Source organism: Halichoerus grypus, chromosome 5, assembly GCF_964656455.1.
Source record: "Halichoerus grypus chromosome 5, mHalGry1.hap1.1, whole genome shotgun sequence".
Lineage (NCBI taxonomy): Eukaryota > Metazoa > Chordata > Mammalia > Carnivora > Phocidae > Halichoerus > Halichoerus grypus.
In genome coordinates, this window is record NC_135716.1 from 32864506 (window position 1) to 32892480 (window position 27975).

Here is a 27975-nt window from a genome sequence, read left to right on the forward strand (position 1 = left end):
GGTGTGAACTGAGAAGAAAGAGACAGAAATGTACACTGCGTCCCCAACTTTAAATTGAAGCCTGAGCTTCCCCTTTGTTCCTACCTCGATGTTTTCTTTTAGCACTTGCGATAAAAAACAAAAAGCAGGTTACAGGAAGAAAGAATAAAAATGTCACGTGTAAGCCATTGAAATCAGAATCGCTTTTGACAGTTTGCAAGGAATTTAAATTTCATGCTTATTTCTGGTCTTAGTTCATCTAAATTGAGTAACTAGAACTAGGTTAGTTCTCATCCTTCATGTGAGAAGCCACTTTTGCAAAAATGAGGTAAGAGAGCCAGAAGGCTGCCCCTAGAATGCTATCCTTTTTTTCTTCCAGAAGCAGCATCTGCCTCCCTTACTCCATAACCCACGTGTAAAATTGGACAAACCAGCTGTGTTTGTGTCATATATAGAAATCCCCATCTGCCCGGCCCCAGACCGCGTTCACTCATGTCCTTGTCCAAAGAGTGTATGTGTTAACATGTTTCACTGGCTTCAGTGACGCTTTTTATTTTGGTTTGAATAATTTTGGTTATCAATGCCTCCACTTCTCCACGTATTGGCATCTGGAATTATTAATGGCCTTTCAAATATGTATCATTTACCTCTCCCTCCCCTTCCACTAGAATTCTCATGCACGTGGAGTCACTGTGTTTCTGGTGCTTTATTTCAAATGGTGGGGACTTCTCTCAGAACTTACTTGATTCTCTACTTGATGTATATCTGTTATAATTTGTGTTCCAACTATGACTGAAATTGTTAATGCTTTTTTTTTTTTCGTTTCCAGTTTAACTTGTCTTAATAAAGTTCAACTCTATTTTATATCCATATTCCCGTCTTTAGGGTATAAATAAGACTCTCATCTGAACTTATTAATAAAATGTTTTCCTTATACTCTCACACACCAAAAAACCCAAAATTATTGGACACCAAATATATGTTAAGCATTGGATTTGCAAAAGTGATTATGTTAATTTTGATCCTCAAGTAACTTATAGTGAACTGAGCTACATTGTGGTTGGGGGTGTTTTCGTTTGTTTGATGTGGATTGGTTTTGGTTTTACTTACTGTAAAAAGCTTTACTTTCCAGGCTTATTGCTGTAAAGTATAAACTTCTGTTACAGAGAGGTTTTAGATGTCTTATTTTCCACTTTATTTAAACTCTGCCTGCATCCCCCCCCTCCCCACCATGTTCCTCTTGTGTTTTAAAAGATGGGCAGAAAGGTCCACACAGGGGCCACTCTCTCTGTGTGTGGTTGCATTGACCATTGCTCGTGAGAGCTGAACAAGAATAAATCAAATCTTGTCATCACAAGCATGATTAGCTGATGCTTAGTAACCAGTGCTGTTCCCAAGGAAGGACTCACATGCAGCTGAGTCAAGGTGGATCTGAATCTCAGACTTCCTTTTTCTGTATGTGAACATCTGAACACTCCCTTGTCCTTTAAATTTAGAACAAGATGATTTACCTTATGTCCAACTGCAAAGCAGTTGAAGATTGGCCATTTTAAAACATTTTTTAAAAAAGAATTGTGTAACCGTAAGGAAACTAATGTTTATGGGACATACTTGCTGTAACAAAGTACCACAGACGGGACAGTTTAAACAACAGAAATGAATTTTCTCATAGTATTGGAGACCAGAAGACCAAAGTGTTGGCAGAGTTGGTTCCTTTTTAAAAAAATATTTTATTTATTTATTTGAGAGAGACAGAGATAGCGAGAGAGCATGAGTGGAGAGGGGAGGGAGAAGCAGGCTCCCTGCTGAGCAGGGAGCCCAACGCAGGATTTGATCCCAGGACCCCAGGATCATGACCTGAGCTGAAGGCAGCCGCTTAACCGACCGAGCCGCCCAGGCACCCCGAGTTGGTTCTTTCTGAGGGCAGTGAAGGAAGGATGTATTCTAGATCTCTCTCCTTGGTTTGTAGATAACTGTCTTCTCCCTCTGTCTTCACATTGTCTTCCTTCTGTGTGTGTGTGCATCCAAATTTCCTCTTCTTAGAAGGACTCCACTCATATTGGATTAGGGCTTACCCTAATGACCTCATTGTAACTTAATTACCTTTATAAAGGACCCTCCAAATACAGTCACATTCGGAGATACTGGAGGTAAGGACTCTAACATTTGAATTTTGGCAAGGGGCACAATTCAGCCCATAACATGAAGTGAACCCAGAATCGCAAGATGCTAGGTACTTTCATATGCATTAATTTATTTGATCCTCATGAAATTGCCACTCTAGAGAGACATTGTGACGCCACTTCATAGATGAGAAAAACTGAGGCTAAGAGCAATGAGTCATCTTGCACACGTCACTAACTAAAAAGTAGCACAATCAGGATTTGAACCCGAATCTGTTCGATCTCTATTATGCTGCTTCTGGATTTTCCTTCTCAGTCATTTCCTTTCTTTGTAAATGTAATATTTTTGAACCAAAACAGAACCGAGGAAGGTTCTACTCTGTCCTTCTAGCTAGGAAAAATTATTTTTATAGATGTGTTTGGCTTTCTATTGGTAGCCAATGCTTGCACTCCTGGGTACTCATGCCAGCCTCTCTGCATTTTTCGGCCTTTTGTAACAGATCTTGGGACTTGATTAAGTGCTACTAGCAAATCTAGACAAAGTGCTCTATCACTTTCATCTAATAAATGGGTTGTCTGGTCAGAGGGGAGTTTGGATTGGTTGGACATTTTCATTATTTGGAAATCTTTAGAATCTCTCAGAGGGAAAAACTCCTTTAAGTGGGAGATAGCATCATGAGTACAGAGTCTTTTTTGGCTTGGGGCCAAACACTGGAGAGAGGAGAGACCCTATCTGGGTAGACAAGGTACAATGCGAATCTTGCTGAGACAGTGGGAGGAGATTAATGATGAAGATGTTCTATTTCCAGAGAGTTGTTGAAACCATCTGGTCTCAAATGTAATCAGGAGAGTACCAGACTAGGACAGATATAGCACTTTTCATTACCAACCTGCTAAGCGTAGTAAATGAAACCAGTAAGTGAAATTGGAAAATTGCTCAGTCCCATCCACAAATGGCTTGTGGTTGACTTAAACATTTAAAAACATACATTCTTTACCAAGAAATGAAGAATGACATTTTACCTAGTAACATAATGCGTATGTATGATACGATATCAAAATACTAGGGTTCTAATTCTGGTGTATCACTTACTACCTGTGTGACTTGGGCAACTTAGTTCATCTCATTGAACGTCAGTTCCTTTATCTGTCAAACCAGCATGGGGGTTGCCGTGAAGGTCAAGGAAGTACATGACCTTCAAACTATGTTTGCCAACTATAGAGTGCTATACATATGTTAGATATTTTTATTACTTTATTTTTGGCCCAAATCTAATAAACCCACAATTATGCTGAATTATCCAGTTTGATTCTCCAATTTATGGATTACCCAGGCTCCTTGTTTTCCTTCTCGTCTTTTACTTCTTGAATACTATCTATTTTCTGAAAATGTCTTAGAACCATTGTGAAATAGGGGGAAGAGTAATTAGGAATTTTTACTTTTACTTAAAATTTTAAAAGTATATTTACAGATGCTTAATGGGGAGACTGTTGAAAATAGCCCCGTTAATGACGAGCTTGTTGTATATACACCAAAACTGTGGCCTGTCACATTTTAAAGGTGCTAAAGCCTTCCAAGGAGATTACATGTCATCTGGTTTCAAAACAGTTCTGGCAGACTCCTGGTAGATGCTGACACTTTTAATTTTTCCTGAGAGCTATTAAAATTGTAGAACTTTGGAACTGTATCCCCATCTCACCTTGATGGGCCAAATGATTGAATAGAGCATGTGACAAGAATCTTTTCTGTATGATGAAGCACCATGGAAAATCCTGAGTTGGTAGCTTGTAAAGTGATTGCAGATCAAGTCTCTGAGTTTTTCATTGTCTGAACAGTTATCTGTATGTTCTCTTGGGATAGGAAGTCTCTCCATACCCGCAAATCAGATATGGGGTCTCTCCTGCTATCTCTCCAGCAAATAGTACATTACTTCTTAGTTCATATTTAAAAAGGATTGCTTCTTGTCCTACACACCAGAACAAGATATTAATGGTATTTCTTCTTTTCTGGGAGTAAGACAGTAAGAAACAGAAGGGGGATGGGGTTCAGTGTGTGTGTGTGTGTGTGTGTGTGTGTGAGAGAGAGAGAGAGAGAGAGACATGAAAGTGAGGGATCTTAGCATTGGCTATGTTCTTGGGGGGTAACTTTTATTGACCATGATACTTGGTTACTTAAGAAGCAAGGTTTGTTAGGCTTCAGTAAGCCTTGTTTCGTGGTTTGCAAGAGGAGAGTGGCTAGTTTAGGGAAGAAATGATCTGTGAGAGGGTGCTACATTCCAGTTGAATATGACGTAGGCAGCTGGTGGCCATCCACTGTCAGTATCCTCTGATGAAATGAGTTAATTTCAGTTCTCTATCAGGATTTTGACTGAAATCCACTGTCTGACTAGCCAGAGCGAACCAGTTCCATGTACAGACATCCCTTACTCTGTGTTCACCTCTGTGACTGCTTGGGGATGATCAGCTCGATGCCAATGCCAGTGCATCTATTATCCCAACAAATGCTAATCAGAGAGAGGATTCTGATTTTAAATTCAAATTCACTATGCACTTTTTGCTTTTCTAACATTGTGTGCTCTTTGATGGCCTCATTTGCATGATTTTTAAAATGTGCATTTCTGGCTACAATTTTATTATCTGAGTGTTCTTTTATTTAACATGAGTTTTTGGAGGAGTTTTGTGTTTTTTTGTTTTTGTTTTTGTTTTTTCCTTAAGGGTATGAAGAGATTCTCAGTCGATTTGTAACAGAGATATACTGTGGTTGAATGCCATATGACCGTGTGGTAATTGTCAGAAGGGTAGTGTTGCATAGAATTTAGGGCTGGCGTCAAAAATGCCTGGATTCAGATCCTACCTCCCCAACTCCATCTATGTTATGTTGAATGCATGTAATGCACCTGTACAGAAGTTATTTAACCCCATCAACTTGATTTTCATCTTTTAATGGGGATAATAATAGCATTTGCCTGGTAGGGTTTTTGAGATAATTTCTTGAGAATGGCACACATATCAGCCAGCATTTGCTAGACTATGCTGCAGTAACAGATGAATCTAAAATATCAATGGTTTCCAAGTACAGCGATTTATTTCTCGTTCATAGTCATGTCCATCATGGGTTGGTCTAACTCTGTTCCATATTCTCTTCATCCTGAGACACAACTGAAGAAGCAGCCTGTGATAGTCTAAGGACAGAAGGAAAACTCATTGTGGCTGTAACAGCTTCTGCTTAGAAGCAGCACATGTTCCTTCCATTCGTATTTAATTGGCCAAAGTAAGCCAGGTGGTCAAGCCTAGTATCAGTGAGTGGGTACGATCACCTACCACGGCATGCACTGCGGCGGAACATAGTAAATGCTCACTAAGCAGTAGTTTTCTTATTTATTTATTTATTTATTTATTTATTTATTTATTTGACAGAGAGAGACACAGCGAGAGAGGGAACATAAGCAGGGCTAGTGGGAGAGGGAGAAGCAGGCTTCCCGCCGAGCAGGGAGCCCGATGCGGGGCTCCATCCCAGGACCCTGGGATCATGACCTGAGCCGAAGGCAGACGCTTAACAACTGAGCCACCCAGGCGCCCCGTAGTTTTCATTTTTAAAGCCTGCCCACAAAAGGTAACTTATAGTCTGGGGTTCCTATCATATTTTGCTAGCACAGAGAAGACTAATATTTATGTGTTTGTCAGATGGTTCTCTTGAGAGCAAATTAAGGGACTGAATGCTTCCTTTGAAATTTCCAGGGAAAGTGGTCTATGGAGAACCCATCGCAGCAAGTCTCGGCACAGATGGCACTCACTACTGGCATAAAGAGTGGCGCCATGCAGCCCACCACGTCATGGGGCCACCCCTGCGACCAGACCCTTCAACACCTCACTTCCTCATGAATCTATTGGCTAAGTAATAATTTAGCAGATGATTGTGAAGGGTTTTGCCAAAATGAGGTATTATGTGAGTCTCGGGTTTGAGCATAGGACATCTTGTCTTATCATCTGACCTTCCATTGACCTCCAGTGTTCTGTTCTACTTGACATCATAGGCCGTGGGGAGTCCCTCACCTGAGACCAAAAAAACAGTGGCTTAATTATGGTATGGTGTTAAAATCTCTCCTGGACACAGAGAAATCATATAATTTTTACTAAAATTTTACTCTCCTAATTTTTTCCTCATCTTTTCTGTCACTTATTGCCTAGAACCCGGTCTCTTCATTATGTTTTGTTTTTATCATTCACATACTCTTGAATATTTTTCTATGCTGTTATAAGCCAAGAGGCAGATGTGCCTGTGTATATCCGACAGGTTATGACCTAGGGCAGAGCCAGTGTAGGGGTGAAAGGCAAAAATCCTGCCCTCGGAGAGGTTATCCCCATGAACAGCCATCCAAACCATTTTCAGAGATGCTTCTTTCTGGGAAGTTATGATTACTTTTCTTGAGAAATACACCATTCGTGGACACCCCAGCGCTCCCCATTCAGGTACTAGACCCAAGTTAAGGAGTTTTTCACAACATTCAAGAGTTCATTTACCTTTTTCTTTCGGCCTCCTTCCTCCTTCACATGTCTACATCTCCGAGATTATTCACAATTCAAAGCAGGGCTACCTGTCGCTGGTGACATGAACATCCTCAGCCAATGTCACGTCTCGGTCATCACAACGTTGCCATTTGGCCAGGGGCTGCCTCTGTTCATGTGGGTCCACTGAGGTTCATCTTTGTGTAGTGCTCTACTCACAAAGATTTTTCACTTACATTTTTGCCAGTGATCCTAAAATAATTATCACCGAGTACATACCATCATCAATTTCTAGATAAAACTGAGCATTGGACAAACTCATAATCACAGAACCAGCAAGTGATGGAGCCTAGAACCAGTTTTTCTGACATGAGTATGATCCTGCATCACACTTCTTATAAGAGTATTATTTTCCAAAAGTCCTTTCTAAAATAGAGATGGGTATGGCTGAAATATATACTTGAAAAAGCCACTCATTGTCCATTGCAGTTTTCTGACTTTCAATTGAGAAGGGCATCAGAAGAACAGGAAAGGTTCTGGTAGTTTCCTTCTGACGTCTTTTATCTACTCATCCCACACTCTTGTGTGTTCTATTTCAGTGGTGATCTAACCACAACAGGAACTGACCACTGCACTTTCAACACTTGCCAGAAAGCTCTGGGGAAGGACGATTTCACTAAGATTCCCAATGGGGTGAACGGTGTTGAGGACCGGATGTCAGTAATATGGGAAAAAGGCGTGGTGAGTTTCACAGCATCCAGCTTGTTTTGCTGAACTCTTTAGCCAGGATCTGGCTCATTTCAGGATCAGAGTACCACAAACCTTCATAGAAAAGCTTTTTGATTGTTTATTTATTAGAGTGGAGACTGGGAATGCAACACTGTGACCATTGTCACCCCATCCTCCAGGATAATAATAAAAAATCATTTTGATCTCTGCATAATTGAGTTTAGAAGATGCATTGCATCATTATACAGACATTAGGGGGTAAATTTAGATTGGGTACCAAGAGGATTCCTCTCTAAGTCTATGAAATGTTATAGCCCTTTTACTTGATTTCTTATTTTTGAATCCCAGTTCCTCATGTATCGCTAGTGTAAATACTTGGAATGATTGAAAATACAGGAAGGATTTTTATTATGTTCATATCTCCTTTTCATGAAATTTTTGTAGATGTCCCTTTTTGAGGATCTTTGAATATCATATTTTTGAAACGGCTGTATAAAGTCACATAAATAATAATCCAAAGTCTAGAAAAAGAAATCTTTTAAATGTCCATGATTTAAAAATATTTCCCTGAGCATGGAGAAGAATCAGGTGGCTAAATGTTCATATGTTCACCTGTCCATCCACTTGACATGTGTAGTTGTACAATCAGTGGGGAGACTTGCCTGGTTATACCTGGGGCCACCATTTTCATGTCATTATCATCCATTTCTCAGAAATCCTCCCTTAGATGACATATTACCCTCCCTTAGATGACATTATCTCACACCTCAGAATCCCCTCCACATACCTTTCTTTCTAACTAATTATTTACCAGTTCTCGTCAGTTGGATTTCTAACATGACTCCTTATTTCCATCTTCATGTTTACTACTCTAGTTTGAATCCTGCTCTTGTTTGGACCATTGCAGTAGTCTCGCAGCTGGTGGCCTTACTACCAGGCTCTCACTTGCCTGTGCTATATGCCTATGCTATCTATCCTCTAGCACCAGTGCTGCCTTCCAAAACCAAAGGACTATTCATGCTACTTTCTTCTTTAAAACCCTTTAATATTCTCCATTACTTATAGGATGATATTTGAACAATCAATTTACATGTAAGGATCTTCAAAACATCTCCATAGCCCTATCTTCTGCTAATCATCCTTTCAGCCCTTTGTACCTCTACCCTAACTCTAATCATTCCAGATGATTCCTCTTCCTCTTTGCCTAGATTTTCTTGCTAAAAGTTCAACCTTTTTCTCTGAACTTGTGCTATTATAAGAGTCTGCTCATTACAGCAAACTTTCATAATATATCAAGTGTATAAATGACTTTAAAATAATTGAATATTTCTTAATAATGTACAGAAACTATGTTATTTTATGAAACATTGAGATGGTTTACTCATGGGAATATTACTCTCAGGATGTGATTCTTAATCATTTTGTGAGACATGGACACATTGAGAATTAAATAAACCTTAAGGATACTCCTAACCATATAAATGTACATAGGGATAAACTCTCAACATTAAAAAAAACAAATCATATGGTTTTAGAGAGACCACATTTATCCAAAGCTTGTCCATATTAAAATCTCTTTTAATAGACTGTCCATGATTATTGGTTCATGTACATTTCAATAGCACAAAATTTAATCTCTTGAGTTGATTTTTCCTCTTTCTAAAAGTCTTGTCATCTGATTTAAAGGTCTGTCTTATTTTAACTCTGTAATATTTTACCTGTTGTCTACATGATCATCTCATAAAGCTCAGGTCTATAGTAAATAAGCTAGATCATAAATGTAGTAGGTGGTGGTAGTAAACTCTAACCAAAAATTGAAAATACTTTGCCAACGTTTAGCTGTTGTCTGTGTGATTCTGGGAAGGATGAAAAAAATTAGTGACGGGTGGGGGTTAAGCTTAGGTTTGTGAAAAGTTGTCTTCAGGCTTGTGTTACCCCATCATCCCCATCATTATCATTATGATATAAGACTTAGCAGCATCCACAGAGGTGTTTGGCTCCACAATATAAGAAATTAGGTGCGGTTCTGTTTGATTCTAAGAGATACAAGTCTCGCCCTTTTATTGATAGGAGATGTTTAAGTACATGGTCATTAAAACACATGCATTTTCTTTCTTGAATTGTTTTACAGCATGGTGGTAAGATGGACGAAAACCGGTTTGTGGCAGTTACCAGCACAAATGCAGCTAAGGTCTTTAATCTCTATCCAAGAAAAGGAAGAATAGCTGTGGGATCAGATGCAGACATTGTGATTTGGGACCCAAAAGCCACCAGGTAAGTCTAAGTTCTTGTATTCCTTAGCTTCTCCATGGAGAAAAAGCACTAACTTGCAAAGAAATTATTTATTGGCCTCAATCAGACACTTCTTATTAGGTGATTTATTTACCATATATTTTGAGCCTGTGCACAAGATAAGAGGTTTTTTTTTTTTTTTAAGATTTTATTTATTTGAGAAACACAGAGAGAGAGAGAGAGAGAACGAGTGAGGGGGAGGGGCAGAGGAAGAGGGAGAAGTAGACTCCCTGCTGAGCAGGGAGCCTGACATGGCTGGATCCGAGGACCCCGAGATCATGACCTGAGCCGAAGGCAGACTCTTAACCGACTGAGCCACCCAGGTGCCCCAAGATAAGAGTTTTGATATACAGATATTCCTTTGTTTTCCTTGGCATAGAGGATACAAAAGTTGTGTTGCTTACCACTCCCTGGAGATGCATTTGTGTGTAAAACCAATATGAATTTACCACTTCAGTGGTAAGCTTGGCAGCCACTGGAGTTCACTTGGAGGAAAGGTATAGAGAGCAATGAAGAAAATAGGAGGCTTAGTTTGAAAAGGGCTGACTTGAAAACTCAAAATAATTACAGCCTTTTTAAAGCTTTCAGATAGAAAAATTCCAGCACAAAGGATGTCACTTTTAGTTAGGCAAATTTTCCAGTTGAGTTCATCTTGAGCTTATCATTCCCAGTAGACTCCAGCTTTTTGTTTCTGATTTCCATAATTCTATGTTAATATTGCAGATTTGGCAATTTCAACTCAGGAAAGCGTTGAATAGAGGCTGAAGCTCTGGTGATTTCTCCTTATAAGACATTAGCACAGACAACATCTGCCTCCCAATTTGTGTCTTCCATAACCTTTACATCTGTACTGGAGAAAATCCCACATGCTTTAATGTTGTCTGGGGGGGGGGGTGTGCGCACGTGCATACATGTGTAAATAGGGATACATAAGACCTTCTACCTCCACTGAATAGGCATTTATTCCAGGTCTACTAGGTTTATTATTGTACTAAGTGAAAGTCTATAGTTTCTTGGAGGTGCTATTGTCACAAAGGCCCAGAAGCAATTGAAATGCTCCTGGGCTACCCCTGGGGAACAGAAGACGGAGAAGCACTAGGGCTACCACTGCTATGAGCTTAAAACTAAGCCCCAGATACTCCCATAGAAAATGCTTGTCTTTTGTGGTTTAACACTGTCTGGGCATTCATTGTCCCAGTTCAGGCAGCCGTTCACGTTGTGGGCAGTCCACGGTCGTTGCAAAGCATTAGTGGGACCGTGTACCAGCCTGTTGCTGGCTTACAGTCATGCAGCGCAGTACATGGTCCTAAGATGCCAACAAGGCACAACTCAGGGTCTGCGTTATGATGTTAACAAGGAACTATTGCTTATTTAAGGACTAAATATCTGGTGGTCAAATCATCTAGGCACCTTTCCATGCAGAAGACATGAAGACAAATAAAACCAAATTTGGGGCAGCTCCTCTACTATACTAGAAAAACTGTCCTTGGGAAGACAAAGGAAAAAAAAAATTGCTTGGATTTGATTTAGTCTGTGGATGCATTGAACATGCTGTGTTTAGAGTTCCTGATATTTTAAATATCACTGCACTCACGCTATTGTACACCCAGCAGGGGCCCGCCCAGCATCATTTCTGCTGTGATTCAAACAATTTAGGCTGCCCCCAAGTACTGGGACAGATAGATCTTTTGAAATGATTTGTGGCTTAAGGAAATGTTGATTCTTAATCAGGAAACCTCAAAAATTTCAAAAGGGAGAAAACGATCACACAGAAGAAATATTTGTGAAAAATGGTGTTTTTGAAGCATTGCATCTGGGAGAGTCCTAATAATGATAATAATTAGCAACCATTTGCATTTGCACAGTTCTCAGTGGTTTTAAAAAATGCTTTGGTATCTGAAACGTGACTTACAAGGTAAGACAAATAGGACTCCTCCTTACGGCAATGGGAAAACCATAGCACAATGGCGTCCGTGAACAGTGTCTTTGACTTTGCCAACTTTTATGTTTTTCATGAGATTTGGCACCATGCTATTTCCTGACACCAGAGCAGAGCACTTTATACTGTATGTGCTTGTTCATGGTCTGTATTTTCTTCCAATCAAGTGGGCCAGTCACAGAAAGATTTTTTGGATTTGATTCTATTCTCTATTATTCCTTTTCAAGGTAAGGAAGAAATAAAAATGGTCAATAGAGTGATCCAGCCTCATTCCTAATAGCGTGAAGAGCCATGGGAGGCCGTTCCCTGTGGTTCCTCTTTTTAACCCTACACCTGGCATCTGTGGCAGGATCCACCTTAAGAGTCTCCTTGGCTGTTTTCATTTGTGAGGGTGACACCAGCTCAGGGGTAAAGCATTGTCTTCCTTAGACAACTGGACAAATAGAAATGACCCGAACCTGCGGGTGTGAATAATTCACTTACTTTATTTCCACATATATTGTTGCTTGGGGGATATTTATAGGCTGTGATTATGTCTCTTTGAGTCATGTTTTTAGATGATATAAATTTAGAGCACTTTTGCACAAGTTTGAGTTGCTGATTTCTGTAACTTTGTCTTGCCCTTCCTTTCTTATTCAGTTGTTGCAAAAGAGCACGTAACGATCCAGATGTTTACTTCTTATTTTGTCGGCTCTATCTATTACCTGCTTCATGTCCCTCATTTCCCATCCAAGAAGAACTAACTTAAGGTCAAACTAACAAGTTTCTCTGAGTTTAAGTTTCTTTCTATCTCTCTCTCTTCTCAATTCTCTAGTATTTCTTAAGTGATACTTGTCCTTCACTTTATAGCAGTCATGATAGCAGAAAACTAAATATTTACATTTTCATATATATGCCTCTGGGATAAAGATATGCATTGACATTTAATTACAAGCACTATGTCTTCTTTACCTACATCTGCGTATGGTGCCTGCCTAGGCGCGAGGCTAAATGAAAACAGCAGAGCTCCATCCGTGCTGAGCTGGGAACCCAGGCAGGTCAGTTATGGTCTCTGAGTAGCCTCCCTCTCATATGTAAAGTGAGATTATTAATAATTGTTATGCCTACCTCATCGGGTTTTTGTTAGAATCACATGAAACAGTGTGTGTGAAAATGTGTTCTAAACTAAGAAAGTGTTCCCCAGAGACAAGATATGTATTGTCCTGATTACTTCCTGTTTATCTATGTGAGCTGGTGTCATTCTTTGCTGTCCATCTTCATTTTTAGGTGTTTTCAGCTGTTTGCCTGAGGTGTCCAGGAGGCCGATGAACCAGAGGCTTCTATTTCTCTGACCCTCAGATTCTTTTAAAAAATGGGAGACCTCTTTGTTTTTCTTTTCCTTTTTACTGTCCTTTTGAAAAATGGAGAAATATGTATCTTTCCTTGGCAGGATATATTGAAAGGATCCAGCCCCCTTTGGATTTCTTTGAACTTCTTCTGCATCTTGCTTCTTCAACCCTTTAATTTAAGAATTTTCTCTAAGCCACCCTCAGAATGTTTTGCACTATCATGATTGATATTTTTCAGTGTGAAAACTGCAGAATGTGGGAAACAGGAGAGAAGGGGCAATTGGAGAGGAGCCTTCATAGAATAATGAATCTGGAAGAATATTTGAACAGGAAGAAAGTGCATTTATCATGCTTCCTATCAAAAGAGAGAATTTTGGGGAAACTGCGGATTCCTTATCTAGGTCGATCATAGCTCTAGCTTTCTCTATTCTTGGCCTGCTTGTTATGAGAAAGTCGCTCATCTGGGCTGGCTGTTCCTGACCAAAATTTATGCTGATGACCTCAACAAGGACCTTTCTGAGTCACGACAATATTTTTAACCTTCTCTAACTGCCCGTCCACCACCCGGAGCTTCCCCCCACCTTTGCCGCTGCCCCATCTTGGCTGTGAGAGTCTGTCTCTTCCCACCTTGCAGACCCAGCTCCGCCGACCGCTGCACAGCCGCTTCCCAGAGCGGACCACGGTCTTTACTCACTGTCTTCCTCCTTCATTAACATTCTTGAAGTCAAATCCAGTTTTTAAAATAAATCTTTTATTTCAGAATATTTTTAGATTTACAGAAAAATTGCAAAGATAGTACAGAGAGTTCCATATAATCCACAGTCAGTTTCCATTATTATTCCTATGGTAGATTTTTTATAATTAATAAACCGATATTGATATGTTACTATTAACTAGAGTCCATGCTTTAATGAGATTTCCTTAGGGGTATTTTATTTTATTTATTTTAGAGATAGGGAGAGAGAGTGCGAGCACCCGCAGGGGGAGGAGCAGAAGGGAAGGAAGAGAGGGAAGGGGAGAGAATCTCAAGCCGACTCTGAGCTGAGCGTGAAGCCAGTCCCAGGGGCTGGATCTCACGACACTGAGATCATAACCTGAGCTGAAACCCAGAGTCGGTGGCTTAACTGACTAAGCCACCCAGATGCCCCAAGATTTCCTTAGTTTTTACCTAATACTCTTTTTCCTGATCAGGATCCTATCCAGGACACCACACAACATTCAGTCATCGTGTTTCTCTAGGCTCCAGTGGTCTGTGAGTTTCTCTAACTTTCTTTGTTTTTGATGACCTTGAAAGTTTTGAGGAGTCCTGGTCAGGCATGTTGTGGAATGTCTCTCTGTTATGATTATTCTGATGTCTTCCTCGTTATCAGCCTGGGGTTATGGGTTTGGGGAGGAAGACCAGAGAGGTAGTGCCATTGTCATCCCATCCTCCCATGGATACACGCTATCAACCTGACTTATCACCGCTGACGTTGATCTGGATCAGCCGGCTGACATAGAGCTTCTCAGCTTTCTCCATTATACAAATCACTCATTTTCTCCCTTTCCAGATTGTACTTTTTAGAAGGAAGTCACTGCGCACAGCTCACACTTAGGGAGCAGGGAATTATGCTCTAGTTCTATGTTTTAATTGATTCTACATCTTCAGGGCCTGGCCCAGTTCAGCACAGAGTAGAAGCACAATGTTGAACGGGTGAGCGAGAAGGAGCCAGCCTTCCACACTGCATGTAGGAGTCACGTGACTAAGAAATGGCAACAAGTGCATTATATACTTAAAGTTTCTAAGAGAGCAGATCTTAAATGTGCTCACCACAAAAAAAGAAATGGTAATTTTGTGACATGATGCTTTCTGGTACTGATTTTGCACTATGTAGGTTTATCAAATCAACTTAAATTTACCCCTTGTTATATGTCCATTATATATATTTTTTTAAAGATTTTATTTATTTATTTGACAGAGAGATAGAGAGAGAGCACAAGTAGGCAGAGAGAGAGGGAGAAGCAGACTCTCCCCTGAGCAGGGAGCCTGACGCGGGGCTCGATCCCAGGACCCTGGGATCATGACCTGAGCCGAAGGCAGCCGCTTAACTGACTGAGCCACCCAGGCGCCCCTGTCCATTATATTTTAATGAGGCTGGTGAAAAATAAAGAAATGGCATGAAGGAAAATTGGAAATATTATATTTAGCAGCAATTACAGTGAGAGGAAAAGTAAAGAAGAATAGCATTTCCTCACCTTATGCTTTTAACTTATTGCAAGTTGTCAATAAATGATTGTTGAAAGAATGAATCAAGGTGAATGTGAGTCGAAAGGATTTTTCCCAGGAGAGGAGGAAGAACTGCTCCACTGGTCTTATTTTCTCTGTGTCTTCTTCATTTTTGAGGTTGGGGAAGAACTAACTTGTTAAGCAGCTGTTATAGAGAAGAAAATGAAGCAAATAGAGTTGCGTTCCTGTGCTCCTTCATTCACGGGGTCACTCGTCATGGGGGGCACCGCCGTGGGCAGGACCTAAGGGTCCACACTCTGTGAGAGCCAGGCCCCACCTTTAGGAAGCTGACAAGGGCAGAAGAGGGGAGGAGAGGAGGGGAGGGGAAAGGGGAGAGGAGAGGAGGGGAGGGAAGGGGAGGAGAAGAGAGGAGAGGAGAGGAGAGGAGTGGAGATATAATGTCAAATACTCTCCATCTTAGAAGGAACGTGTTAAGAATATCACATGAGAGGCGGAAGCAAGATACCTCTGAAGTTCAAAGATCATTCTCACCTTCACACCGTCATTGGCATAGGACCACATTGGAGAGGACAGTCAGTGGGGCTTCTGCCCCTGAATGTCAAGACTAAACATGAAGGCAAGATAAACCAAAGGTCTGGGAGGAAGGAGTTAAGGCCGGGGATTACGTGAGAGAACAAGTCAGGCTGTGGAAGGAAGCAGGAAGGTGAGGAGGTCATGGGGTGCCTCTCTCCAGTTTTAATTTTGTTTATTACAGACAGAGGCAATTTTAAACAGAGCTCATCTGGTGCAAAAGCATCATTTAATCAAATGAATACAATGAATATATCTATGGGTTTGTTTTTTTTTCTTGAATGACACTGTCTTTTATTTTACCTACCTGGTTTTGATATTAGGTGAAGGCTGGTGATGTGAGGGCTTTCCGTCTGGCCACACCAACACAGGTGGGCCACAATGTTCCTTTGAAATTTCCGGAAAGGTTTTAACCAAAACAACTGCCCGGCTGACTAGTTAGTATCTCAAATGAGAGCAGCATGCATTTCACCCCAGAGCCTGAAGGGGGCACCCACAGCCCACACTGAGACCCAACAGGGCCATTTGAGGTGCTGGGTATGCGAGAACGAGCCGGCCTCTGGAGAATGGATGTGTTTGCTAATGATTTTTGGCTTCATGGTACATAGATATTTCCCCCTTTTTCTAAATTCTCATTATTTATTAATGGCATGTAGAAGTAAGTCTGCTTGCAACACAATCTGTAACCTTAAAAACCCGAGGGCGACCAGAGCCAAGAAAAAGCAATGCAGCCCTGCCCCCTTTATTCTTTTTTTTAAAAACCTGTGTAAAGCCAGATGATTCCAGGATGAGAAATCTGACATGTGGGATGAATGGTGAGAGAGAATTGGGAGTGGGAGTCTGTAGAGAAGGTTTGGACATCCTAATGAAAGATGACCTACGATGTTACCAGCCTGTAAAAAGTGCCTGCAAAAATCAACTGCAGTAGCTCTTCTGTGTCATTGCACAATGAAAACAACCTGCATTTGGTGCATGTGGAGCATCCACCTTTTTCAGAAGTAAAAAGAGTCTGCTGTGTTCAGCTTGATGGCTCCTTGAGCCAGTGACAGAGCTATGTGTCCTAACGCTTCACTCCTTGGGTCAAAGATTCAAATTTAAGGACACATTCTTTATCTAAATGTTTGGCTCGTTTCTGTAAAATATTTTGGTACTTAGAGTCAAGGGGAAGAAATCAGGAGTAGGATTTTCATGTGGTGTCAAGAAAGAATCTTGTGGCCTCGTGTGGTCAACACGGAGACCCGTCAAATTGGCCAACTTGTTAAAAATCGTATTGGGGGGGATGGCATGTAAGTTAACTTGCAAGCTCACAGCAGCGGCAGTAACTCACGTTCTGGCAATTTAAGACTATCCTATGAGCTTCAGTTCTTTGGTATTCATTAAATAGCACTTAGTTACTATGGCAACTGTCCCTTTTCGGTATTTATGAGCTACAGGATATCTCACAGCATCTCAAGCACACGAACACATAGTTAACACATTGTGTGCACCAGAACGTTTAATGAAGACTTCTAGCTAGACCATATTCTGCAAAGCAGGCATTATTTTGCTCGCGGCTATTTTCATTTATTATTTTTTAACTCAATTATAGCAGGCTTTGACCTTGAATCTACCATTCTTAAAGGCATTGTGCATCTCTCCTGCTTAATTTCCTTCCCTTTCTCATGGAAAATAGAGATAAATGAATTTTACTTTATATTCAGTAAGGAGTAATGACTTGTCGCCTATGAAAGTGCCCCTCTGGATTCTGGAGGGGGCCTTGCGTGTGCAAGAAAGCAGGGGAAGAATGACTGTTTCACCCTTGGGTAATGGGGGTTGTGGAGTGTGGGGACAAAGAAGAGATAAGGGAGAAAGTGCCCTTTGGCGAATAGTGATGGCTTCTTATTATAGCTTTATTATCAGGGACTGTTTCACAGAAGCTTCAGGCATTTTCCCCTGAAGTTGCACACTGGGTATCGTTTGACTAATTGGTACACTACAATCTTCCTCCTCCTCAAAACTAGCACGCGTGCACACACAGACCCTAGCACACACTCACACTGTGCACATAAACCCAGCAACTGCATTTCTGCCTTTAAAAGTCGGTCAGCCTGAAGACTCTGCTTGTAACGCCTGTTTCTAAGCGTGTTTATAACCCCTCCCCCAGTTCCCAAACCCACACCATGGTGGTGCATATGCGTGGGAGGAGGGGGTGGGAGGCCCAGGCCTCGTACCAGGGACGTGGGTGGAAATGACAGCTTATGCCTGGTTGTTCACTGTGTCGTCTTGCGTCCATTCATGGAGGCCACGTGGTGTGAAGTTAAGGTTGTCGCGGCTATGCTTCGCACACCTCCGGGGGCACCCTTCTCGGAGTGGTGACCATAGATGTAGACAGTAATTATGACTGTTTTCCGGCAGATGATAGCGAAGTATCTTGAGGAAAGAGTGTCTTTTGCTAATCCGCACAAAATCCTGCCCATCTTCCTGGTTCCCGGGGGCAGGAGCAGAACCATAGTGTAAAGCGAAAGGCTTTGGGGTTTAATTCCTTTTACTAACTAGAGGTGACCTTGGGAATGTTACTTAATTTTTCCGAATTTCGGTTTCTTTCTCTGTAAAATAGGGATGATGATAATGATGGTATTCATTTCATAGCATGGTCTTGAGTATTTAAAAACAAAATAACTAAAATGCTTGGGACAGAATTAACTAATGTCCAGCAGCGCTTGGCATACAGTAGGTGCTCAGTTAGTAGGAGTAGGTGGTAAGTGGCAGTATGGCAGTAGGTGGTCAATTTATTGAATAGGTGGGAACTATTATTAACTATGGCTGTGATTCAAAAGTCCTTGCAGTAACGACTTGATTCAGACATGACCAAAAGATACTAGAATTCTATTTCATATAGAAGTTCCATCTCCTGTGTGTCTTGCTCACATCCAATTTTCACCAAGGAGGACTAAAATTGAGAAGCTTGGATGGATTCTTTTGGCTGAGATAACTTGATTAAAGGAGGACTCAAGTGCCCCCAGAGCTGACTCCTTTGAAAAATTGTTTGCTGTGAAACTGTTCCAACCAACCACCTAGGATTTATTTTCTGGCCTTCAGAAGACATTTGCTTTTTAAAAAAAAGTTTTTGACTATGCATGCATAAAGCTGGTTTTGCTGATTACATACAGGTAAAATTTTAACCACGATTTATTCCAGCTTATTTATTTAAACATGCTCTTATGCAACTGAACCTTTCAAGTGAGCTAGAAAAGATTTCCAGGACTTCACTACTAATGGCATTTTTTTTTATTTTTTATTTTTTATTTTAAGATTTTATTTATTTATTTCTTTGACAGAGAGAGACACAGCGAGAGAGGGAACACAAGCAGGGGGAGTGGGAGAGGGAGAAGCAGGCTTCCCGCAGAGCAGGGAGCCCGATGCGAGGCTCGATCCCAGGACTCTGGGATCATTACCTGAGCTGAAGGCAGGCGCTTAACGACTGAGCCACCCAGGCACCCAGCATTTTTCTTTTTTTTTTAATTATAAAAGAAAAGCAGCTTAGGAACAGATCACAGTAACCCATTCTATCGTTGATCATTTGCCTTGGTCAGAGTAAGCACAGTTTATTTTAAGCATTAGGGTGAAAAATAAGCACAAAGGGGACGTGGTTGTACAAAAAGCATAGGCTTTTCTAACCAAGCAGCTACTATATTTTTCTTTCTACCTGACATGTATTATCTGTTTTTCTGTCTTCGGCATTTGCCTATCTTATTAACAGCTGCATCCCTAGGTTTCAAAACAGTGCTGTTACATCACATGGAGGAGCTCAATAGTTATTTGTTGAGTGAATAAACCAGATACTAATAGTCTTGGGCCAATGAACCAATGTGTGATTTAAAAATTTTGGTTGGGCTTTGTTTATCTGTTCCTTGAATTGGTTTAAGATCGGTTTTTACATTACTTCCTTTTGGGTTAAAGAAAAAAATAATAATTCTTGGCACTTCTACCTTCTCCTTCCCCAACGTAGGGGTTGGCAAAGAGGAATTCCAGAGTCAGTGGCCAGCAGCGTTGCCAGAACTGGCCAGGAATGTGGCTTAAGCCAGGTTGGATCCTTTAGTGGGTCAAATAATTCTGGTTTTTGCCCAGACTCACTCTTAATTCTGGCCACTTATCTTAAAAACACGGGAATCTTGGTTACAGAGGAAACAAGAAAACAAAGTGAAAATGGATCAAAAGAAATTTAATATCCGTACCTGGAAAGAATCCCAGGGTCCTTAGATCCTGAAAGCACAGCAAAGAGCCACGGCTTTTTACAAAGGCCTTTGGGGAAAACATCAGTAAAACTGCGCCCCTCCCATCAGAAGAGGATCACAGTGGAAGTCTATTTGGAGGCAGTGAGTGATGTAGGGAAGGGCAGTCTTTTCTAATGGCCTGAAAAAACTCCAAAAAACTTAATTGAAGCTGATCTACCTTTTCTTTTTAAGAGAACAGGTTCTCAACGTATGGTTCCTGGGCCGGCAACATCAACGTCATTTGGGAATTTATTAGAAATGCAAATTCTCAGGCACTACCCCAGACCTGCTGCCTCCGAAACTCTGTGGGTGGAGCCCAGCGACCTGTGTTTTAACAAGGACTCCAGGGGATTCTGATGCATATCCAAGTTTGAGAACCACTGGTTCTCATGGAATTAGAGAAGACTTTGGGATTCATAAAGTCCAGTTAACTCCCTAAACAGAGTTCTCTATGACCTTGCTTGATTACTACTAGTTTTAAGGAAGTTACTACCTAACCAAACTGTTCAGTCCTCCCTGGGATGGCTGTAATTGTTAGGATGTTCTTCCTTTGGTTGCATTCAAAATTACCTCTTTCTAGCTCCTAAAATGTTTGCCTCTGGAGCTATGCAGAATTTATCTATGCTCTCATAAGATAGTTTGTTCATTCATTCATTCATTCATTCAAATATTTGAAGAAAGTCATTGGCCCCCAATAACCTATCCCATCACCAAATAAGCATTCCTGATCCCTCAGTAGATCTTTAGGTCCATGATTAGCAGAATCCCAATGTCCTGACCAGGCTCTGTTCACCCTTCTCTTGACACACACCTGTCCATGTCCTACAAAGATTCAAATCCGAGAACTGGACATGATTCTGCCTGGAATACCACCAGACAGGAACACGTGAGACCGATTAGTTTTATACTAAATGTAGAACTTTGCATTTCCTTTATTACATTTTTTTAGGATGCACTTTATGAAATTGCCATTTGCAGGTTACAAACAGTGAAATGTAAGCAATTGCATGAAGTTCCAATATCTTTTTTTTTTTAAAGATTTTATTTATTTATTTGACAGAGAGAGAGAGATCACAAGTAGGCAGACAGGCAGAGAGAGGGAGAGGGAGAAGCAGGCTCCCCGCTGAGCAGGGAGCCCGATGCGGGGCTTGATCCCAGGACACTGGGATCAAGACCTGAGCCGAAGGCAGACGCTTAACCAACTGAGCCACCCAGGCTCCCGAAGTTCCGATATCTTATTACATTTGTTCAGTTGGTAATTTAAAAACTGGTATTGGGTCTTCCTCTCTGATGTTTTATGTTAAAATGACTAAGAGTATACTCATTGACTGCTTTTCTATATTACACTTTTAAGTCCAGTTGAGCAGAGAGTAATTTATAATGTCTAGCATTATAAATTATTCTAACACTCGATGTTATAATAATTTTTAGAAGATGCAATATTTAATATAGATAGCAAGTGCAAAAAATAATGCCCTTGTGTATTCACCCCCAACAACTACCTTGGATCCTGGATTTGATGTTTATCACTCCCATGTGTTTTGTTTTTTTTTTCTATTTGTACTATATGGAGATGCCGTCCCAGACCATTATGTATATGTACATATATATAATTTTGTGAATTTTTAGCTTTATATGAAGTGTTTTGTACTACATATATTATTGTGTGACTTTCTCAGTACTCTCTTTCTGGGACTTATCCATGTTGAAATGTGTAGGTTGTTTCATTCATTTTCAGTGCTATATAGTATTTGTTTTGTGAATATAGCATAATTGATTATATATTCTTTGCTCAGGACATTTAGGACATTTCACTATTTCAGACACTGTGTATATCCTTGGATACATGCGTGAGAGTTTCTCTAGCACTTCCATCTAGCCCCTGATTTCTTTGACGTCAAATGCTGTCAAATTTTGCCAGTAGAAGCATATAAAATAGCTTGGTTTTTTAAACTAAATGCAGAACTTTCCATTTGTCCCTATTACATTTTATCTTGTCCCACCTTCATTTATTCAGTTATTAAAAGCCAGACATCAGGCCCCTGCTATGATCCAGAGGCCACAGGAGGTAGCTGAAGACAAAGTGAATAAGGCATAATCTCACTTTTTACCCAGGGTGGCAAGGGCAGGCCTTCCTTTCTGCTGCAGTCATTGATTTTCGAGTTGAGAGTCTTACATTTCAGGTATTAGCTCTCACTGCCAGAGGGATCTGCTCACTCTTACCCATATAAACGGAGATGAAGGAATGTACATGTGTGTGTGTGTGTGTGTGTGTGTGTGTGTGTGTGTGTATTCACGTAGAGTGATGAGCTGGGAGTGCTCAGTGAGCTGAGCTGCCCGTCTGCCTGTGAATCCAAGGTCGGGGCTACCTCACCGTTCTGCAGGGCAGCAGATTGCATGCCCTGTCCTTGGTGACAAGTGTGCACTTGGCTGGCGTGTGGCATGGGTCCTTGCAAATCTGCCAGCACTCCTGGACGTCACTCCTAGCACGTTTGGCTGGCAGTGGGATTCCTTGGACACGAGAGGACCATTGACTTGTTCGTTTAAAAGATGTCCTGTGCCTGTGAACACCTACTCCGCGCCCTGCCACGAGAGCGGCCTTCGCAAACCGGTGCGAGCTCTGGAAGGAGAGTCAGGGAACATTAGGTTTGTTCTGCAGCTGCAGCTGGAATCATATTCTTGCCTAATTTCCTTTGTCTAACTTGATTTCTTTTTGGCTGGGAGGCAAATGGATCAATATTGTTTTTTATGCCGAGATTATGTTGCCTGAAGGAAATTTCCCATCGGTTCAGCGTGCCCGCCTCCAGTCCCATAACTGGGGCTGCGTGCCACGTGGGCAGTGAAGGGCCTCCCCAGACGGGCACGCGAAGCCTGCCATGTGTGCGGAGCCCGCCCGGAGCGCTCTTCCGGGGGATCAGGCGGGCTGCTGCTCTCACGGCAGGGCTTGGCATTTGTTCTGGGCCCTTTTGCACATGTTTCTCTGGCCGCACTCTCATACAGACAGCTTTCTTTTCTTTTCTTTTATTTATGTTCTGCAAAGCCCTTTCTCCCTACCTTCCTTTGTATCTTTTTCTATATTTGGCGTGCTCTCTCCCTCTCCAAAAATTTTTCAAGGTAGTTTCTTTCCATTTCTGTTATATTTTCTTCCCGTCTTCCTTCTCCCCACCCTTCCCAACTGTGGTTCTGCCCTTTTTTTTTTATTATTATTATGTTATGTTAATCACCATACATTACATCATTAGTTTTTGATGTAGTGTTCCATGATTCATTGTTGGCGTGTAACACCCAGTGCTCCATGCAGTACATGCCCTCTTTAATACCCATCACCCCGCTAACCCATCCCCCCACGCCAAGATGTCCATCGACAGATGAATGGATAAAGAAGATGTGGTATATATATACAATGGAATATTATGCAGCCATCAAAAGGAATGAAATCTTGCCATTTGCTATGATGTGGCTGGAACTGGAGGGTATTATGCTGAGCGAAATAAGTCAATCAGAGAAAGACATGTATCATATGATCTCACTGATATGAGGAATTCTTAATCTCAGGAAACAAACTGAGGGTTGCTGGAGTGGTAGAGGGTGGGAGGGATGGGGTGGCTGGGTGATAGACATTGGGGAGGGTATGTGCTATGGTGAGCGCTGTGAATTGTGTAAGACTGTTGAATCACAGATTTGTACCTCTGAAACAAATAATACATTATATGTTAAAAAAAAAAAAAAGAAAGATAGTAGGAAGGGAGAAATGAAGGGGGGGAAATCAATGAGGGGTTCTGCCCTTTTCTTATCACCATCAGAGGGAAATGCTCATACTTTGCTCTCAGTTTCATTCTCCTATGAGGCATTTAAGGAAAGCTAGGATTCTGGAGGCAGAAGCATGAGAAGGCAGTTTATCCACATGGAAAAAACTGGAGCATTGATCTGTGTGGAAGGGTTGCTGAATTCCTCATGTGGTAGGGGGAAGAAAGACAGTAGTAATCAGTTGTCTATAAACATATATTTACTGCATGCTCACTCTGTGTTAAGATATGCCATTGCTCAGTGCTGTGAGGGACCTAAGTAAAGGTATAATACTGGCCACCAAAGAGGCTGCATTCTGGTTGGACAGACAAGATATACACGTGGGAAAGGATAAATAACTCTTGGAAGAGGAAAATAAGAACAGCTCAACACAGCAGTTTAAGAAGTGGGAAGGGTCTCATGTGCTTCACTCCCCAACAAATGAGTGGTCTAACTAATTGTCCTGAGTTGAGGTCATCAAGACTTCACCAAAGGCTGGGTTGGGCTTGTGAAAGGGCTTTGAATTAACTGAATCCTTGGGGTGGCTCTGGGTAAGTAGACAGGGCACAGTAAAGCCCCAATAAAGTTGGAGAAGTCAGGGGTAAATAAGGAGAAATGGAAAAGATACAATCAAGGGGCTATCAAGGGACCAGAGAGCCTGGGCAGAAGGGTCAGGATGGCAGGCAGTCGCAGTTAAGATTGGTCCTGGCCGGATTGCGAAGGGCTTTGAATGTTAGTTTAAATATGGGTTTCCTGAGGCAGCACATGTCACTGAATGGTTTTGAGTGAGGGTTGGACTTGGTCGGAACCTGTGCGTCCTCATTTACACATGGCGTAAGCAGAAACTCTTACTTGTTGGGTGCGCGGTAGTGCGGAGAATTTAGAGACCAAGAGGAGAATGTCACATTATCAGCTTCTCTTGGTTTGGCCAGAACTTGCCCAGTTTTAGCACTGGAAGTCCCATATCCCAACAAACCCTTCAACCTAAGCCTACACCAGGACTGCTTGTCTGTCACCTGGGAGGGTGCTTTTGGTCGCAGGTGACAAGCCTAGGAACTCTACCCACACCTGCTCACCCTGGGACCTGAGCGTTTTGATCCTGCATCTAGGCTCATCAGTCGGGAGAGCTTGATGACCCAGTACGTTAGGGTGATGAGTGTGCGGGACTGGTTGGAGTCTGAGAGAATGGTCAGGAGGCTGTTGGTGGACTCTGGCTTGAGGGGATAAGACCTCAGACAAGATGATGGCAACAAAAGTGGGGGGGGGGGAAGGAATTGATTTAATTGATTGATTTCCTGGAAGGAAAACTCTTCCCCGACAACTTGGTGGAAGATTGGAAATGAATGAAGTAGAGGAGTCAACTGCAGCTTTATTAATTTATGACCCAAGTATTTATTGAATGCCAACGGGGGCCATACATCGTACTCAAAGCTGCGTGAGAAGTGTCTTCCCCTGATGTAACTCAGGACCTAACTGGACTGGTAAAAAAAATACTCAACCTACTTTTGGTATAAAGTAATAGATGGGGGTGTGTGTGGCCCAGTGGTTAAGGGACGTGGGATCTAGAGCAGAACTGGATCACTGGATTCAAATCCCAGCTATGCCAATACTATCTGCATGACCTTGGAAGCGTTCCTCACCTCTCTGAGGTCAGTTTCCTGCCAGTAAAATACCAGCCTCTGGGGGTTGTTGGAAGGAGATAATACCTTCAACCTGATGTGTTGGCATATAGTAAAACTTTAAGAGACATTAATATCACTATTATCATTATCATACAAAATGATCAGACACGAGGGCGCCTGGGTGGCTCAGTTGGTTAAGCAACTGCCTTCGGCTCAGCTCATGATCCTGGAGTCCCGGGATCGAGTCCCGCATCGGGCTCCCTGCTCGGCAGGGAGTCTGCTTCTCCCTCTGACCCTCCTCCCTCTCATGCTCTCTGTCTCTCATTCTCTATCAAATAAATAAATAAAATCTTAAAAAAAAAAAAAAGATCAGACATGAAAGATTTACAAACTAGCAGGGAGGAATCAGAGTAAATGACCTTTATAATACGGGAATCTAGAGGGACAGACACTTAGAGAGATCCACAATAGCCCCAGAATTCCAGTTTGTTTTGTCAATCACAGTTTCACTCCTGTTTGTATATCCTCCTCTGCACATTTAGGGTGTAACGGGCAGATCAACGAGGCACAGTTGTAGCTGCAGCTTGCATAGGAAGCCCTAGACATCAGGTTATACAGGGCTGCTGAACATTTTCTCACTTCTCCAGGAAAGGCTCTCTAGATAATGACTCTGTGTTAGGCCTTTTTTTTTTTTTTAAGATTTTATTTTTTTATTTTTTTTTATTTTTTAAAGATTTTATTTATTTATTTGAGAGAGAGAGAGCACATGAGAGGGGGGAGGGTCAGGGGGAGAAGCAGGCTCCCCGCCGAGCAGGGAGCCCGATGCGGGACTCGATCCCGGGACTCCAGGATCATGACCTGAGCCGAAGGCAGTCGCTTAACCAACTGAGCCACCCAGGCGCCCAAGATTTTATTTATTTATTTGACACAGAGAGAGAGAGAGAGCACACAAGCAGGGGGAGCAGCAGACAGAGGGAGAAGCAGTCTCCCCGCTGAGCAGGGAACCCAATGAGGGGCTCGATCCCAGGACCCTGGGATCATAACCTGAGCCAAAGGCAGATGCCCAGATGCCCAATCGACTAAGCCACCCAGGCGCCCCTGTGTTAGACCCTTTATCCAGGTTTCATATACTTGGATAACTTTATAGTTTTTACTTTTTGTTTTTGCTATTTTAAATCCAGATTTGGGATTATTTCCACTGGACAGATTACTGAAAGTGGAATTACTATATCAAAGTATATGCTGGTTTAAGGGCTCTCTGCATATGTGGTTACCACCCCATAGCTCCTCACCAGCTCTGGACACAATCTTTTTTTCCCCTCTGCTTTTTGTTATTTTTGCAAGTAAAAAATGTTACCTTCAGCTGCAATATATTTGAGCACTAAGGAAGTTGAATACTTTCTCATGTTTATTAGTCATTGGGTTTTTTTTTTCTTATAGAGAAATACCTATTCATGCCCTTTGTTCTTTTTTCTTTTGGTAACATATTACTTGTCTCTTTATTTAAATAGTCTGTCATATTTTTGCAAACTCCCCAAAGTTCTTTTGAGGAATAAATGCTATTGTCATGTGAAAGTGTTTCACAGAAACTGTAAAGCGCTATATATATATATATATATATATATATATATTATTGTTATTAAAAAGTTGACCTTGTTCATATGTTAAAGTCAAGTTTATAACAAACAGGGCCTTGCAAACTCAGAAATAGTCATGACAAGAGTGGGAGCTTCATTCAGGCAGGGATTTCTATCTGTTTTATTCCCTGCTGCATCTCCAGGGCCTAGAACAGTGCATGGCATGGAATCAATCAGTTGGCAATCAACAGATATATGTTGGTAATCAATGGTAATTAATCAGTATGTTGGTAACCAATAAATATGTGTTAAATGAATGAGTATAAGATAAACACATAGATAGAAAGGGATTTTCTACAACGTTCCACCAAGATGACTTCTTCATTTCACTTTCTTTTTTGCCTCAAGCCAGAAGTGAATAGAACTGTAGACAGCCAGGAGGTCAGAACTTTGAAATAGTGGCCTCACAATTCTGGGCTTATGAAACTCATTTCTTAGCATCTAACTTTCTATATGGTGACATTGTAAGCCTAATTAGCAATTCTTACCTCATTTATTTAAGTGATAAACCAGAGACAAGAAGAGTTTAATGACCCAAGCATGGCTTTCAGCAATATGATGAAAGACCCAGGTTGTTGTTTTGTTTTTCCTATGAGAGCATTATGAGTCCCTAAATATATGGCACTTCTGAGTCCCCGCATCCCCCATTTGTTGTTTTCTGGCACCTATGAGAATAAATTGTGCACAAAGTCTAGAAGAAAACATGATGGTAGTCCTTAAAATTGATTCATTGTTTGGTTGCCTATTTTTGGGGAAAGGTTTTGCATAGAAATTTATGCTGATGAGTATAATCTCATGTATAGACTTATATTCAACTACCCACCCAGGGGCTTGGTACTGTGTTCTTTTCAACAGTGTTTCCGTTCTGTTTTTATCCTTAATTATGCTACCTCACATTGTGTTTTCCTTTCAAAGTGCTTTAGTATTTCTGGAGGAAGATTGTGTAAATTTTCATATAAAAGCACATTTCTTTCAAGACCTGTG

At 41.4% G+C, this 27975-nt stretch overlaps 1 protein-coding gene across 3 annotated transcripts in view; it reads left to right on the forward strand.

Moving 5' to 3' along the window:
• DPYS (dihydropyrimidinase) overlaps positions 1-27975 on the forward strand; it is a 74722-nt gene that overhangs the window by 26412 nt on the left and 20335 nt on the right. For all 3 annotated transcript variants that reach the window (XM_078072099.1, XM_036072596.2, XM_036072595.2), the window contains exons 5-7: positions 5841-5997; positions 7208-7349; positions 9469-9611. In XM_078072099.1, the coding sequence (XP_077928225.1) occupies positions 5841-5997; positions 7208-7349; positions 9469-9611 (442 nt within the window). The remainder of the gene's footprint in view (positions 1-5840; positions 5998-7207; positions 7350-9468; positions 9612-27975) is intronic.